This window comes from Cervus elaphus, chromosome 26 (genome assembly GCF_910594005.1).
Source record: "Cervus elaphus chromosome 26, mCerEla1.1, whole genome shotgun sequence".
Taxonomy (NCBI): domain Eukaryota; kingdom Metazoa; phylum Chordata; class Mammalia; order Artiodactyla; family Cervidae; genus Cervus; species Cervus elaphus.
The window spans coordinates 47,458,301-47,470,649 of record NC_057840.1 but is presented as its reverse complement, the minus strand read 5'-3'; the positions used below and the strand labels follow the sequence as shown (position 1 = coordinate 47,470,649).

General features: G+C 51.8%; 1 protein-coding gene across 5 annotated transcripts in view; it reads left to right on the top strand.

Moving 5' to 3' along the window:
* Positions 1-12,349, top strand: part of RPS6KA2 (ribosomal protein S6 kinase A2) — a 279,856-nt gene that overhangs the window by 180,818 nt on the left and 86,689 nt on the right. For all 5 annotated transcript variants that reach the window (XR_006338071.1, XM_043888661.1, XM_043888663.1 and 2 more), the window contains exon 2: positions 8,433-8,549. Coding sequence is in view for 2 of the 5 variants with exons in the window: in XM_043888664.1 (XP_043744599.1) it covers positions 8,433-8,549 (117 nt within the window). In the remaining 3 variants the exon portion in view is untranslated. The remainder of the gene's footprint in view (positions 1-8,432; positions 8,550-12,349) is intronic.

Sequence of the window (12,349 nt, the reverse complement as noted above, 5' to 3'; positions counted from 1 at the left end):
GAATTTTTACCCTAGACCTGGGTCCTGAAACTTCTTTCCTAAAAATTTTACAGTTTTATGTTCTGCATTTTAAGTCTGTGATCCATTTTCAGTTCATTGTGTAAAGCAGGGGATTTTAGGCCCTTTTTTTTTTCCGCCTCAGAGGTCCAGTGCTCCAAGCCCATTTATTGAAAATACTGTCCTTCTTCTGCTGAGTCTCTCCTTGACACCTCTGAGAATCCACTGGGTGTGTCTGAATAGGTTCACTCCAGGCTGTCTGTTCCTGTTAGTCTGTGCGTCTGTCCTTCCCTCAGGCCCTCACTGTCTTGATTACTGGAGTTGTGTTGTAAGCGTTAACATCAGTAGAGTGACTCCTCCCACTTTATTATTTTTTTTTGAAAATGGGCTTTAGTGATTTTGAATGACGTTGTCTGTCTACAGGGAGCCCGGCTCAGGTTTTGATGGGAACTGCATTACCCTGCAGACCAATACTGGGAGAATTACGCTCCATCTGCTGAGTTTTCCAGTCTGTAAACATGAGTGCCTCCCCACTTGTTTAGCTCTTCTTCCGTTGCGTTCAGGCACATCTGTAGTTTTCAGCACACTGATACCGTATGTGTTTCGGTAGTTTTCTCCTACATATTTCATTATTCTGGGACCAACTGTAAATGGCAATAACCACTTTTAATGCCTTTGTAAAATGTCATCTGGCGGATGTCATCATCACTTAATTCTTCCGCGTTTTGGGGGACATTTACAGTGTTTCTCATTTTCTCACTCTTATAAAGAAAATCAGTGTGACAAACAGCTTTCCATGTTCAGATTGTTTTTTTCTCACTGTACACTGTTGTGACGGTGCTCTGAGTCTGAGGACAAAAGGGAGAAGATGCTGAGTCTGTGTTTGGCGCCCGGCACGCGTGACGCCTGCTGCCACCCTCTGCACTCGGCGCAGTCTGTAAAGTCGTGCTGAAAAATAAAGACCGACCAGCCCCGTCCTCACACCTGCAGCCGCCCCGGGTGGACACTGCCCACCTGCCCACTGTCACTTCCCCAAGCAGACGTCTCTGCTGCAGGACCTGTGGGCACCCAGGCCATCCACGGTTTGGGGGCTCTTTAGAGATTCCTCGGGGCATCTTGACAAACCCAAGTCAATAGTAACGACGTTCTCATCCACAAGAGAAATGACTCTTTGCAAAGCACCTCCTTGAAGGTAACTTTCAAGATGAGATGAAGCGCGTCAACAGGCCCCAAGAGAACCTGCGCTTGGAACACGGCATCCAGACACTGGGGCCTCGGACCGTTGTCCCCTCCCAGCTCATGTTCCACAGAACTTTGCTTCTCAGGGGGCTCGAGGGTTGATGGGACTGACTAGAGTGAACCCACCCGAGGGACGTCGCGCTGTCGGAGCTGGGGAGCCTGCAGCCTGCGTGTTGGTGGGACGCCTGCACGCTCCGCCGTCCGCAGGGAGACCCCTGCAGGGACGCTGCTCTATCTACCCATCACCGTTTATAATAGAAGCTTCCAGGGCGTGACCTGCATAGCCTGTGATTTATAAAAGCACCAGCAGACTGCGAGGCTTTCAGAAGGAAGGAAGGGAAGATAATTTGAGGGGATGGCCGGCAGTGGGGGTGAAGAAAGACAGAAGCCGGGAGGCACTTTCATTTTAAAACAGAGGGAAGCACCCATCTTGCCTTAATAAGCAAAATTAATAGGGGTTGGGGTGGGGGGAGCGGAGAGCAGAGGTCTGGGTGGGAGGACAAAGGAAGGAAACGGGCGGGAGACGCGTCTCAGCCGCTGCTCCTCCGACCTCCCCCTGCGTTGCTCGGGTGCAGGAACCCCAGAGTAGCCCGTGCCAACCCTGAGGGGCTTCCGGGCAGCTCAGCGTTGCCTTCTGAAGGCGGAGGTGGCTCTCTGCCGCCGGCCACCCCTGGCTGCTGGCCCTGGGCTGTGAGTTAGTCCTGCGACTGCCTTGGCTGCTGGGTCACTTTCTTGGGTCAAAAAAAGGAAAAACGCCATTCTAGTGTGGGTGAGAGAAGAGAGCCCTGTGTGGACCGTGTGATCTGTCCCTCGGGGAGTTCGGGCGGCCAGCGGGCATCGGCCAGGCAGGTCTGTGGGCAGCGCCCTGGGGGAAGCACACCTCAGACACCAGGCGGGCCTTCCCCCTGCCCTGGGCCCACACCCTCCCCTGTATCTCGGGGCCCCTGCCTCCCGCCTCTGGTCTCCCTTCTTGTCCCCTCACTCCTGTGACTTCAGGAGGGTGTGCTCTTCTTCAGGCGGGTGTCCTTGTTCTGTCTGGAGGCCCGCTAGTGCCCGCAAGACCAGCTGGAGTCCCACTCTTGCGGGAGAAGTGTTGCCATCCTAAATGGCGCGGCTTATATTTAGCCTTTGGAAGCGGAGTGGAGGCTTTGCATAGAAGTAGCTTCCCGAGGACTGATTGGCCCAGTGCAGCTGGTCCTGTAATTTCATCTCGCACTTGCTCACACCAGCGGGCGCAGACACAGTGGCGGAGACGTGTAAAGGGCGACTTAAAGGGCAGAGAAGACTCTGTGATGCATCAGCCATTCGTCTCAGGAGCCTCCTTGGGTGGGTCGGGGAGGAGGTAGGGCTGCCTGGAGTCCACCTCCCATCCGGGTGTGCTGGGAGGTCGGATCCACTCGAGGCTCGAGGCCGGCCTCTGGTTCCCTGGAGAAGCCGCCTGACCTGCCTGGAAGGAGGCAGCTCCTTCTGGCTGGGAGTCTGGGGCTCCCGCCCGGTCCTTCCCTCCTTGTGTTATAACGCTAACATAACACCGCCTCCTGGGGGCTTTGTCATGAGCAGGCTGTGTTGTTAGTTCTGGCTGTTTTATGGGGAGGGGTTGTGCTCCCCTGAGGGCTTCCCAGGTGGCCCTAGCGGTAAAGAATCTGGCTGCCAGTGCAGGAGACGCAGGAGATGTAGGTTCGATCCCTGGGTCGGGAAGATCCCCTGGAGGAGGGCATGGCAACCCACTTCAGTATTCTTGCCTGGAGAACCCCATGGACAGAGGAGCCTGGTGGGCTTACAGCTCACAGGGTCACAAAGAGTCGGACGAAACTTACCGACTGAGCACACTCACGTGCCTCCTATCAGGACTCTTCAAGTGTCCCCCGTCTTCCCTCCCTGGAGGCAGCAGACAAGCTACACAGTGACTTCTGTCTGCAAAGCGTTTCTGAACTTCCTTCCTAGCAGTATGGGGGGCTATGTGTGGGGAGTCCTCTTCCTGAAAACGAAAGTCTGGATAAAATATCTTTCCGTTAAATGCACTGATGAGCTGGGAGGCGGAGCAGATACTCAAGGCCCATGCTGATGTCAGAGCAGCTCACAGGTCGGGGAGCCTCCTCTCACCCCCGACATCAGGCTGAGACCCCAGAGAGGAGCGCATGCAGCCCGTGAGGTCTCCCCAGGCACGCCCAGGATGCCGCCGCTGACGGTCCCGGGGGGAGATCCAGTCCTGAGCGTCGGCATTTAGATGGTGACACGGAACCCCCAGATGGGATGAAGTCCCAAGGAGGCTATGGCATGGGAGAAGAGGCCGGGACCAAGTTGGGGGGCGATGTTGGGAGACAGAGAAAGGCAGAGCCCTCGGGCGCTCCCAGGGGGCCTGATGTCCTCGAATCCAAGTGAGGAGGCTGGGGTGATGGCTGGTGCCCGGCGCTGCAGACACTGAGGCCTGACCACGGGGTTCAGCCCCGCGGAGGGCATTGATGAGCAGTTGGCGAGCCGTGTAGGGTGGGGCAGGTGCCCGGGGAAGGGCGGCCCAAAGTCTGTGTTTTGCTGAGAAGGATGCAGACAGAACAGCCTGTTTGCGTGTGGCTGGGAGCCAGTGGTAGGTAGGGTGGGAGTGGGGAGGGCAGACTTGAGCGGGATTTCCCCCGGGGAAGCCCCGACCTTCAAACTTCGCAGAGATTACAGGTTCCGCAGCCCCGCCGTGACACCTGGAATCTGCATTTGTAGCAGATTCCCTGGTGGGTCTGATGCTGGGGCACTGTGGCTACGCTGAGGAACTCTGCAGAAAGGTGTCACTCCTGGGTCAGCACAGCGGGTTTGGGGTCTAGGGGAAGGACCGCGGTGCCCCGCGGGGGTCCCCTGGGGTGTCAGCCTCTGCGGACCCATGCTTTCAGCGGGCCCCTGAGAGCCAGGCCGTGGTTCCCTGGCCCCCTCCCCACCCCTGCTCCATTATCAGCCACAAGAGAGGGGAGGGCCAGCCTAGCAGGACTTGCTGGGAGCGGGTCAGAGTTAGCCAATTTCCTTCTTCTTTTCTGCATTTTCGTAAGCCACCTATTTAATCATTTACTCTCGGCCCTTCCTGGGAGTTAATTTCCTGGGCAAGAATCAGTGATTTCTAGAATGGCCCCGCCGCCTTTGGTGGAGACCCAGCTCACACTTGCCCAGTTTTTCTTTTCTATGTTTTTGTCATTACTATTCCGCCACTTTTGATCTGCATTTACTTCTCATGAATCGCCCCCCTTTAATGATATGGAAAGCAGACGATTCAGAAGGGAGGAAATTTCCTGCCAAGGTGACTTTGGCACGAGGCGGGGCTCAGAGGACACCTCACCGGTCCCCTCTGGCCCGAGGCCAGTCCCTTCACTGCCTGTCTGCCTTGATACCCATGGGGGGACGTCTTCCATTGGTCAGAATTCAAGCCCATGGGGGATTCTAGAATCCACTGTCACAAATTAGTCTGTCACATATCAATGTCATTTCAATAACTCCTTACTCTGGATCATTTTTGAAATGATCATTGGATCATTTTTTAAACCCTTGCTGGCAGAGCACACACCTGGCCATGATACCAGGCTCTCCCCCAAATTCTCAGGTTATTTGTAAAAAAAAAAATACGCTTCATAGGAGTTATGCTAGAAACCAAATGTTAGTGCTGTCTATAGGCAGTTTAGGACCAGACTTTATGTCCTTAAGGGAATGGCGTTAAAATCCACTTAGAATTCTAGAAAAAGTGACCTTCCTCATAAGAGGGAAAAGATGTTTATTTCTAAATGAGGCATAAGTAATACGTTAAATCTGGTTGCCTTTAAGGCAGTAATCAGACAGTGATTCAGAAAATATGACTGTCCGCTCTGGAAATGGTTAGAAGCAGACAAGTCCAGACATGCTTCCCCAGCTCCCATCTGGGTGTTTCCTGTTCACACAGCACTCAGCTTAGGTCTCCAGACCTTGACTCTTTTTTTAAGTTCTTGGGAAAGAGGAAAACAAAATATCTCAAGCAAGTTCAGGCCATAAGTGTTACTATGAGTGCAGGATGCTAAAATCTAAAATGTGGAACTCCTGGCTCCTTTTTCAGTGGATCGCTGAGATTCTTTGCTGTCCAGACCTCCCTGATGTTAACTGAAGCATCACAGTACTATCAGGCAGCAGCCCGGGGTTTTAGGGCCCTTCCCGAGGAGGTAGTTAGCTGTGTGCTTTGGTGCATTTGCTCTAGGAGCTTTGACAGCGAGAATCCCCACAAAACGAAATGTTACAGAGAGATTTGCTTCTAAGCCTTCAGTTGCAATGTCAGGGCGGTGACGACGCAGGAAGGTGAATTCTGGCCGGCTGGTGTGTTTGCTGGGCGGGGGAGAGCTGGGGGCTCGGGGCCGCTGGTCTGTGGGGCGTGAGGGAAGCAGGGCCCTGGGTGGGGGGATCCTCCAGGGATGCACCTGTCTGTCAAGGGGGCCCTGGAGGGCTGAGTGACGTCATGCTCCTCCAAGTGGAGGCAGAGGGATGACCTGGAAACTCTGGAGATGCACAGTGTGGTTGTTTGTGAAGAGCGCTGGGAAGGGCCTGGGAGCGGGGCCGCGGGGTCAGCGGTCACCTGGCCGCGGGGTCAGCGGTCACCTGCCTCCTGGGCGTCTCCCCAACGCCCCGGCCTCGCCCCCAGCCGGCACTCCCCCTGGTGTTGAGGGTGACCTTCTCTTCAGCTGCGTGAACGCTGGTGTGCTGAAGCACCAAAACGAAGTCACAGAAGGATGGCACTCAGTGACCCCTGCTGACCCGCGGGAGTGGCATCGTCTCGGCTGCAGGACTCTGCCATGTTCGGGGGGTCGGGGACGCTGGATGACCCGGTGCCGTCCTGCCTGCGGGATGGGAGGTGCTGTGTGTTACCAGAAAAGTCAAGTGCAGTGAAAGTCACTCAGTCGTGTCCGACTCTTTGCAACCCCACGGACTATACAGTCCATGGAATTCTCCAGGCCAGGATCCTGGAGTGGGGGGCCTTTCCCTTCTCCAGGGATCTTCCCAACCCAGGGATCGAACCCAGGTCTCCCGCACTGCAGGCGGATTCTTTACCCGCTGAGCCAGCAAGGAAGCCCGTTGGCAGAAAGGGGTGTTTTATTCTTCCTTCCGTGACAAGTAGCCGTCAGGTTCTTTCTTGGTTGATGAGTTGGTGGAGGTGGAGGCAGCACCTGAGTGGCATCACTCATCAGGGACTCGGCGAGCGCTTTAAACTTTGGCCTCGCCTTCTCAGTGGGCATCGGTCTGCAGGCACCGCCCGGATGAGCGCGGTCTTTTTGGGGAAGACACAGGTGCTGCCCTGCGCCCCAAGGCGCCCCTTTCCCTCCCCCTTCCCTGGTGGCTCAGTTGGTAAAGAGTCTGCCTGCAATGCGGGAGACCCGGGTTCAGTCCTTGGGTCAGGAAGATCCCCTGGAGAAGGAAATGGTTACCCACTCCAGTGTCCTTTCCTGGAGAATCCCACGGACAGAGGCGCCTGGTGGGCTACGGTCCTTGGGGTCTCAAAGAGTTGGACACGACTGAATGACTAACACGTTCTGCTTTTTCCCTGTTGTAAATGGAGAGATTTCCCTACAGAAGAAGCTGTGCCCTTTTCTGTCGCTAAAGGGGACCTGGGATTCCAGCGGGACTCAGAGGTCATCTCCACTCGTGGGGGGAGGACCATGCCCTCAGGGTCCTCTCTCTCTTACATACTGCAGGAATGCTGGTGGTTTAGTTGCTAAGTCTGCCCAACTCTTGTGACCCTATGGACTGTAGCCCGCCAGGTTCCCCTGTCCACGGGATTCTCCAGGCAAGAATACTGGAATGGGTTGCCATTTCCTTCTCCATATTCAAGAAGCCATTACATTAAAATTCTTTGTGTTTTAACTGAACACATATAAGCTTTGTGAAAGGATCCATTTGGGGTATATTCATTGCTTGTTTTCACAAATAGAAACACAATTTTTTTTTTTTTTTTACAAAAATGGAAAAGAATCCTTGAATATGTGGAGATTGAAGGGTTTCCTTTAACCACTGAAATAAAAAGAAATGAAAAACAATTGTCTTGCAGCCCAGGCGACCTTCCTCCGCTTTCTCCAGGTGTCCTGTGTTGGCTATATGGAGGTAGTAGTCACAAAGTTTATAACTCTGAGAAACTTGAGTTTTCCACCCATCTCTGAGAGGGGCCACTGCTGCGTGGATTACTGATGTTACGACTTCATCTGCCTGAGACGTTAAGGTTCCTCTTGACTGGAAACCCGGCTCTCATACTTCTAGCCGGGCAACCTTAGTCAGGGTAAAATCTCACTTGGTAGTTGTTTAAGAAGTAAAAGAAATAATGTTTGGAAAGTCCGGCTGCCCAGCACACTCTATGCGTGCGATTACTGGTGGCGGTTTTTAGATGTGCTTTGTACTCAGCCCTGCCTGCTATTTTTCAGTACGTAGCCCAAAGCCAAAACCATAGTAGTGGATGAAGGGTCAGAAGGATGCGTGGATTGGAAAGGGTGTCTTGGAGAAGCACAGAGATCAGTTCAGGAAAGGCCCTCCTTTCCAGGGTCCGCGTCTCCCGTGGCTGGTGGTGGGAGGGCAGCCTCGCCCCTGACATGTGGGCAGTGCGTCTCCGGGACACTCATCAGAAGCTCTCTGATGAACATTGGGAGTGATTCCTGTCAGGGCTTTAATTTCAAGATCAAGGACTTTTTCCCCTACTGGGAAAACTTCTGAACTGGCAGAAAATCTTATCTGGCTACTTCTTCTGAAATACAATCTCTGGGATGGAAATGAACCATTAGCTCTGGAAAGAATATAAGAGGGAGCAGAATAATCAGAAGGCGAAGGAGAAAAGAAATCCCTATTTCACAGACGACTGCTGCCCGTGGATGGCCCTTCAGGCCACAGAAGTGTAGACACTCAGACACACACTCAGAGGCTCGTTTGGTTCCATGGTCCCCACCTTCCTCCATATCAAAGTTTTGCCCAAATTGTTAAGATGCAGGATGGGTTTCATTGAGATAAATACAACACAACTCCACGGAGAAAGGAAACAATTAAAGGCTCACAAACAGAATCACTGGTACAAATAAGCAAGCAGATTAGGCAAAGCGCTGCGATGTCACAGCTCTTAACTCCAATCCTGAAAATCCATAACCTACCCATCTCGTGGTAACTTGAGAGGAGGACGAATCCAGAGGAGCCCCTTTACATGCATTTCTGTCATTTTTCTCTTGCAGGAAGAAGGCATTGTGAAGGAGATTGATATCAGTCACCATGTGAAAGCAGGCTTTGAAAAGGCCGACCCTTCCCAGTTTGAACTGTTGAAAGTGTTGGGACAAGGCTCCTATGGAAAGGTAAGTTGAGTCCAGGGTTCCCTCCAAGTGGGCCTCATTCCACTGTAGCTGGTGCCCCACGTCAGGGCGAAGGAGAGATGGCAGAGGTGCCCCCTGAGCCCAAGGGAAGTGTGGCCCCAAACTGATGGAATGAAGGTGGCGCCCTTTCGGCAGGCCCCGTGGTAACAGGGCCGCGGCCTCCCTCTGTGTGTCCAGAAGCCTGAGACAGTCGAGCCGGGCTTGGGAACGCGGCACGCACCTCCCCCCTGTGGCTTCCACAAGCCTTTAGTGTATCTCTGTGCTGGGGAGTGTCCTTGAACTTGAGCCATACATGTTTGGGAAGTACGCTCCACAGGTATTTTTCAAAAAGAAAGAAAAAAATTAAGAGAACAGGGAAAAAAGCAGTGGAGACGGCGGAGCCCTTTGGGACCCACTCACGTAAGTGTCACCCAGGGAGGCAGGGAGACGGGGCCTGCAGCCTGGGTCCCCTCCCATCCTCCTTGTAAACCGTGTGGTTATTCTGCCTCTCCAAGCCTCAGTTTCCCCACCTATAAAAATGGACGTAATAGGAACTACTTTCTATAATTCTTCTGTGGTTTCAATGGCACATGACTCCCATCTAGCGATTGTCTGTGATGAATCTGTGCACTAGAATTGTTCGTTTCAGGACATCCCTGGGGATCCAGTGGTTAAGAATCCACCTTCCAATGCAGGGGACACAGGCTCGATCTCTGGGCAGGGGACTAAGGTCCCATAGGCCTCGGAGCAACTAAGCCTGCCTGTCTCAGCGACTGAGCCGTCACTCCAGAGCCTGTGCTCTGGTGGGGGAGGCCTCTGCCCCACAGCTGGAGCAAACCCGAGCGCCAAAGACCCAGCGCGCCAAGAAGAAGAGTTGTTCATTTCTTTTCTTTTTCGCCTTCAAATTAAGACGAATACTGATTTCTCCCAGGAAATGAGAACCAGTTGTCTGTCCACATAGGACTGCATCCATATACAGCAAGATGTCCGCAGATCTCTCACGAGACTGGGCAAGTTATTCCAGGGCCACGCTAACGTCTCTACATCCTTGGTGTATCTGTTAGAAATTATACAGACTTACGGTTTCCAGAACATGAGGCCCTGAGATCAACCAGGAGGCCAGCCTTTCCCGGAGTTTAAGCAGGACAGGGTCCTGGCTTTTTGAAGTCACAGTTTTTGTATGGAATGTGGATATTTATCAGATTTTCCCTTTTTTTCATAGGACTTGGTGCCAAGATGAAGTCTGGCCCGTGTTGATTTCATGTAGGATTAATAGTATGTTGATGGTGTTCTAGATAATCTCTTACAGACCACGGAAATTTGCTTGTTTGTGAAATCTCCCTTTTGGCATTCTTAAAAGGTAGAATATTTTCATTTTTCTTTTCCACATGGTAATGTGGTAGGAACATGTATTTATAGTAATAGTAATGTATCTGCAAACATGTTCACTTGAACCATATGAAATTAGCAATATTCAAAATGCATTGGCCTTCAAAAATGGCAATTTCATATGGTTTTTAGGCATTTATTGAAGCAAGAACGTGAAGATTTCAGTCTCTCGGGGTAAAAAGTTACCAACACATGGAGGCAGACCTGTTTATGTGGTTGTGGTTTGTCTTCCCATTAATTAGAAAGGTTGGAAAAGGGGTGTGTGTGTGTGTGTGTGTGTGTGTGTGTGTGTATGTGTGTGTGTGTGTGTGTATGTGTGTGTGTGTGTGTGTTAGGCCACTTCAGTCGTGTCCGACTCTTTTCGACCCCTAGGACTGTAGCCCACAAGGCTGCTCTGTCCATGGGATTCTCCAGGCAAGGATACTGGAGTTGGTTGCCATTCTCTCCTCCAGGGGATCTTCCCGACCCAGGGTCAAACCCGGGTCTCCTGAATTGCAGGCAGAGTCGTTACTGTCTGAGCCACTGGGGGAAGGGTAGTAAAGAACCACGACATGGAAATAGGGACAGGCACAGAGCCACCTGCTCCCATCAGACACGCTGCCCAGGACTTGTTTCCCGAGGATGCGCAGTGGCAGCCACATCAGCTCTGTCCTCTGTCCTCCGTCATGGAGACCTGGACACCCACGCAGGCGAGCCCAGGGCTGCTGGGCAGGCTGTGCTTGACCATCTGGGCTGTCGTGTGACCCTGACTTCACTGAGCACCCCTCCCCCAATCTCAAGGTGCCCAGAAGCAGAAGAGATGGAAGATGCTTTCTGAGGTCAAGGAAAATGGATCTGAGCCTGTCCTTTCAATACCCGACTGAACAAAAGCTACATTGACAATGCCTTCCTCAGAGAAAACACCTTTTCCAATTTCCTGCAGATTCTGATTTTAAGAACATTCTTTGGGAAACAAGTGAAATCCTGGTGTTCGGCAGAATCCCCTTGGAAAGATCATCTTTGTAACACGGAACTCTTTTCCTTCCCAGCTATGATTATGTTGTTGTTACTGTTCGGTCACTAAGTTGTGTTCAACTCTGCAAGCCCATGGACGGCAGCACGCCAGGCTTCCTTGTCCTTCGCTATCTCCCGGATTTTGTTCAAACTCATGTCCATTGAGTCAGTGATGCCATGCAACCATCTCATCCTCTGTCGTCCCCTTCTCCTCCTGCCTTCAATCTTCCCCAGCAACAGGGTCTTTTCCAGTGAGTCAGTTCTTCGCCTCAGGTGGCCAAAGTATCAGAGCTTCATCTTTAGCATCAGTCCTTCCAGTGAATAGTCAGGATTATTTCCTTTAGTATTGATTGGTTTGATCTCCTTGCAGTGAAAGGGATTCTCAGGAGTCTCCTCCAGCACTGCAGTCTGAAAGCATCAGCTCTTTGGTGCTCAGTCTTCTCTGTGGTCCAGGCCTCACATCCACACATGACGACTGGAGAAACCATAGCTTTGACTACACCAACCTTTGTCAGCAAAGTGATGTCCCTGCTTTGTAATATGCTGTCTGGATTTGTTAGAGCTTTCCTACCAAGGAGCAAAAGTCTTTTAATTTCATGGCTGCAGTCACTGTCCACAGTGATTTTGGAGCCCAAGTAAATAAAGTCTGTCACTATTTCCATTGTTTCCCCATGTATTTGCCATGAAGTGATGGGACCAGATGCCATGATCTTAGATTTTTGAATGTTGAGTTTCAAGCCAGCTTTTTCACTCTCCCGTTTCACCCTCCAGAGACTCTTTAGTTCCTCTTGGCTTTCTGCCATTAGAGTTGACATCATCTGTGTATCTGAGGTTATTGATATTTCTCCCAGCAGTCTTGATTCCAGCTTGTGCTTCATCTAGCCCAGTATTTCGCATGCTGTACTCTGCATATAAGTTATACAAGGGTGACAATATGCAGCCTTGTTGTACTCCTTCACAGCCTTGTCATGGCAGAGGGGCTTGCGTAACTCAATGAAGCTAGTAGCTATGGCATGCAGGACCACCGGAGACAGAGGGGTCACAGTGGAGAGTTCTGAGAGAACGTGGTCCCCTGTAGGAGGGAATGGCAAACCACTCTAGTGTTCTTGCCGTGAGAACCCCACGAACAGTGGGGAAAAAGCCATGATTATATGAAGCATAAAAAAGTAAAGCGTAGAAGATTAATATCTTCTGATATTAATAAAGAGATAAAGAGTAAATAAAATAAAGAGTAAGATAAATAAAAGTAAAGCAAGTAAACAGAGAGAAATAAAAGGAAGAGGCAGTGGCATCTCCTGCAGATGCTTAACCTCCATTAACTGCAGATTCCCCAGCTCAGCCAGTGCCTGTGCGTCTGCCTCACGGGGAGGTGGCTGTGTCTCCACATGGCTCGGGGAAGGGCTTTGCAGAGTCGCGGCTGA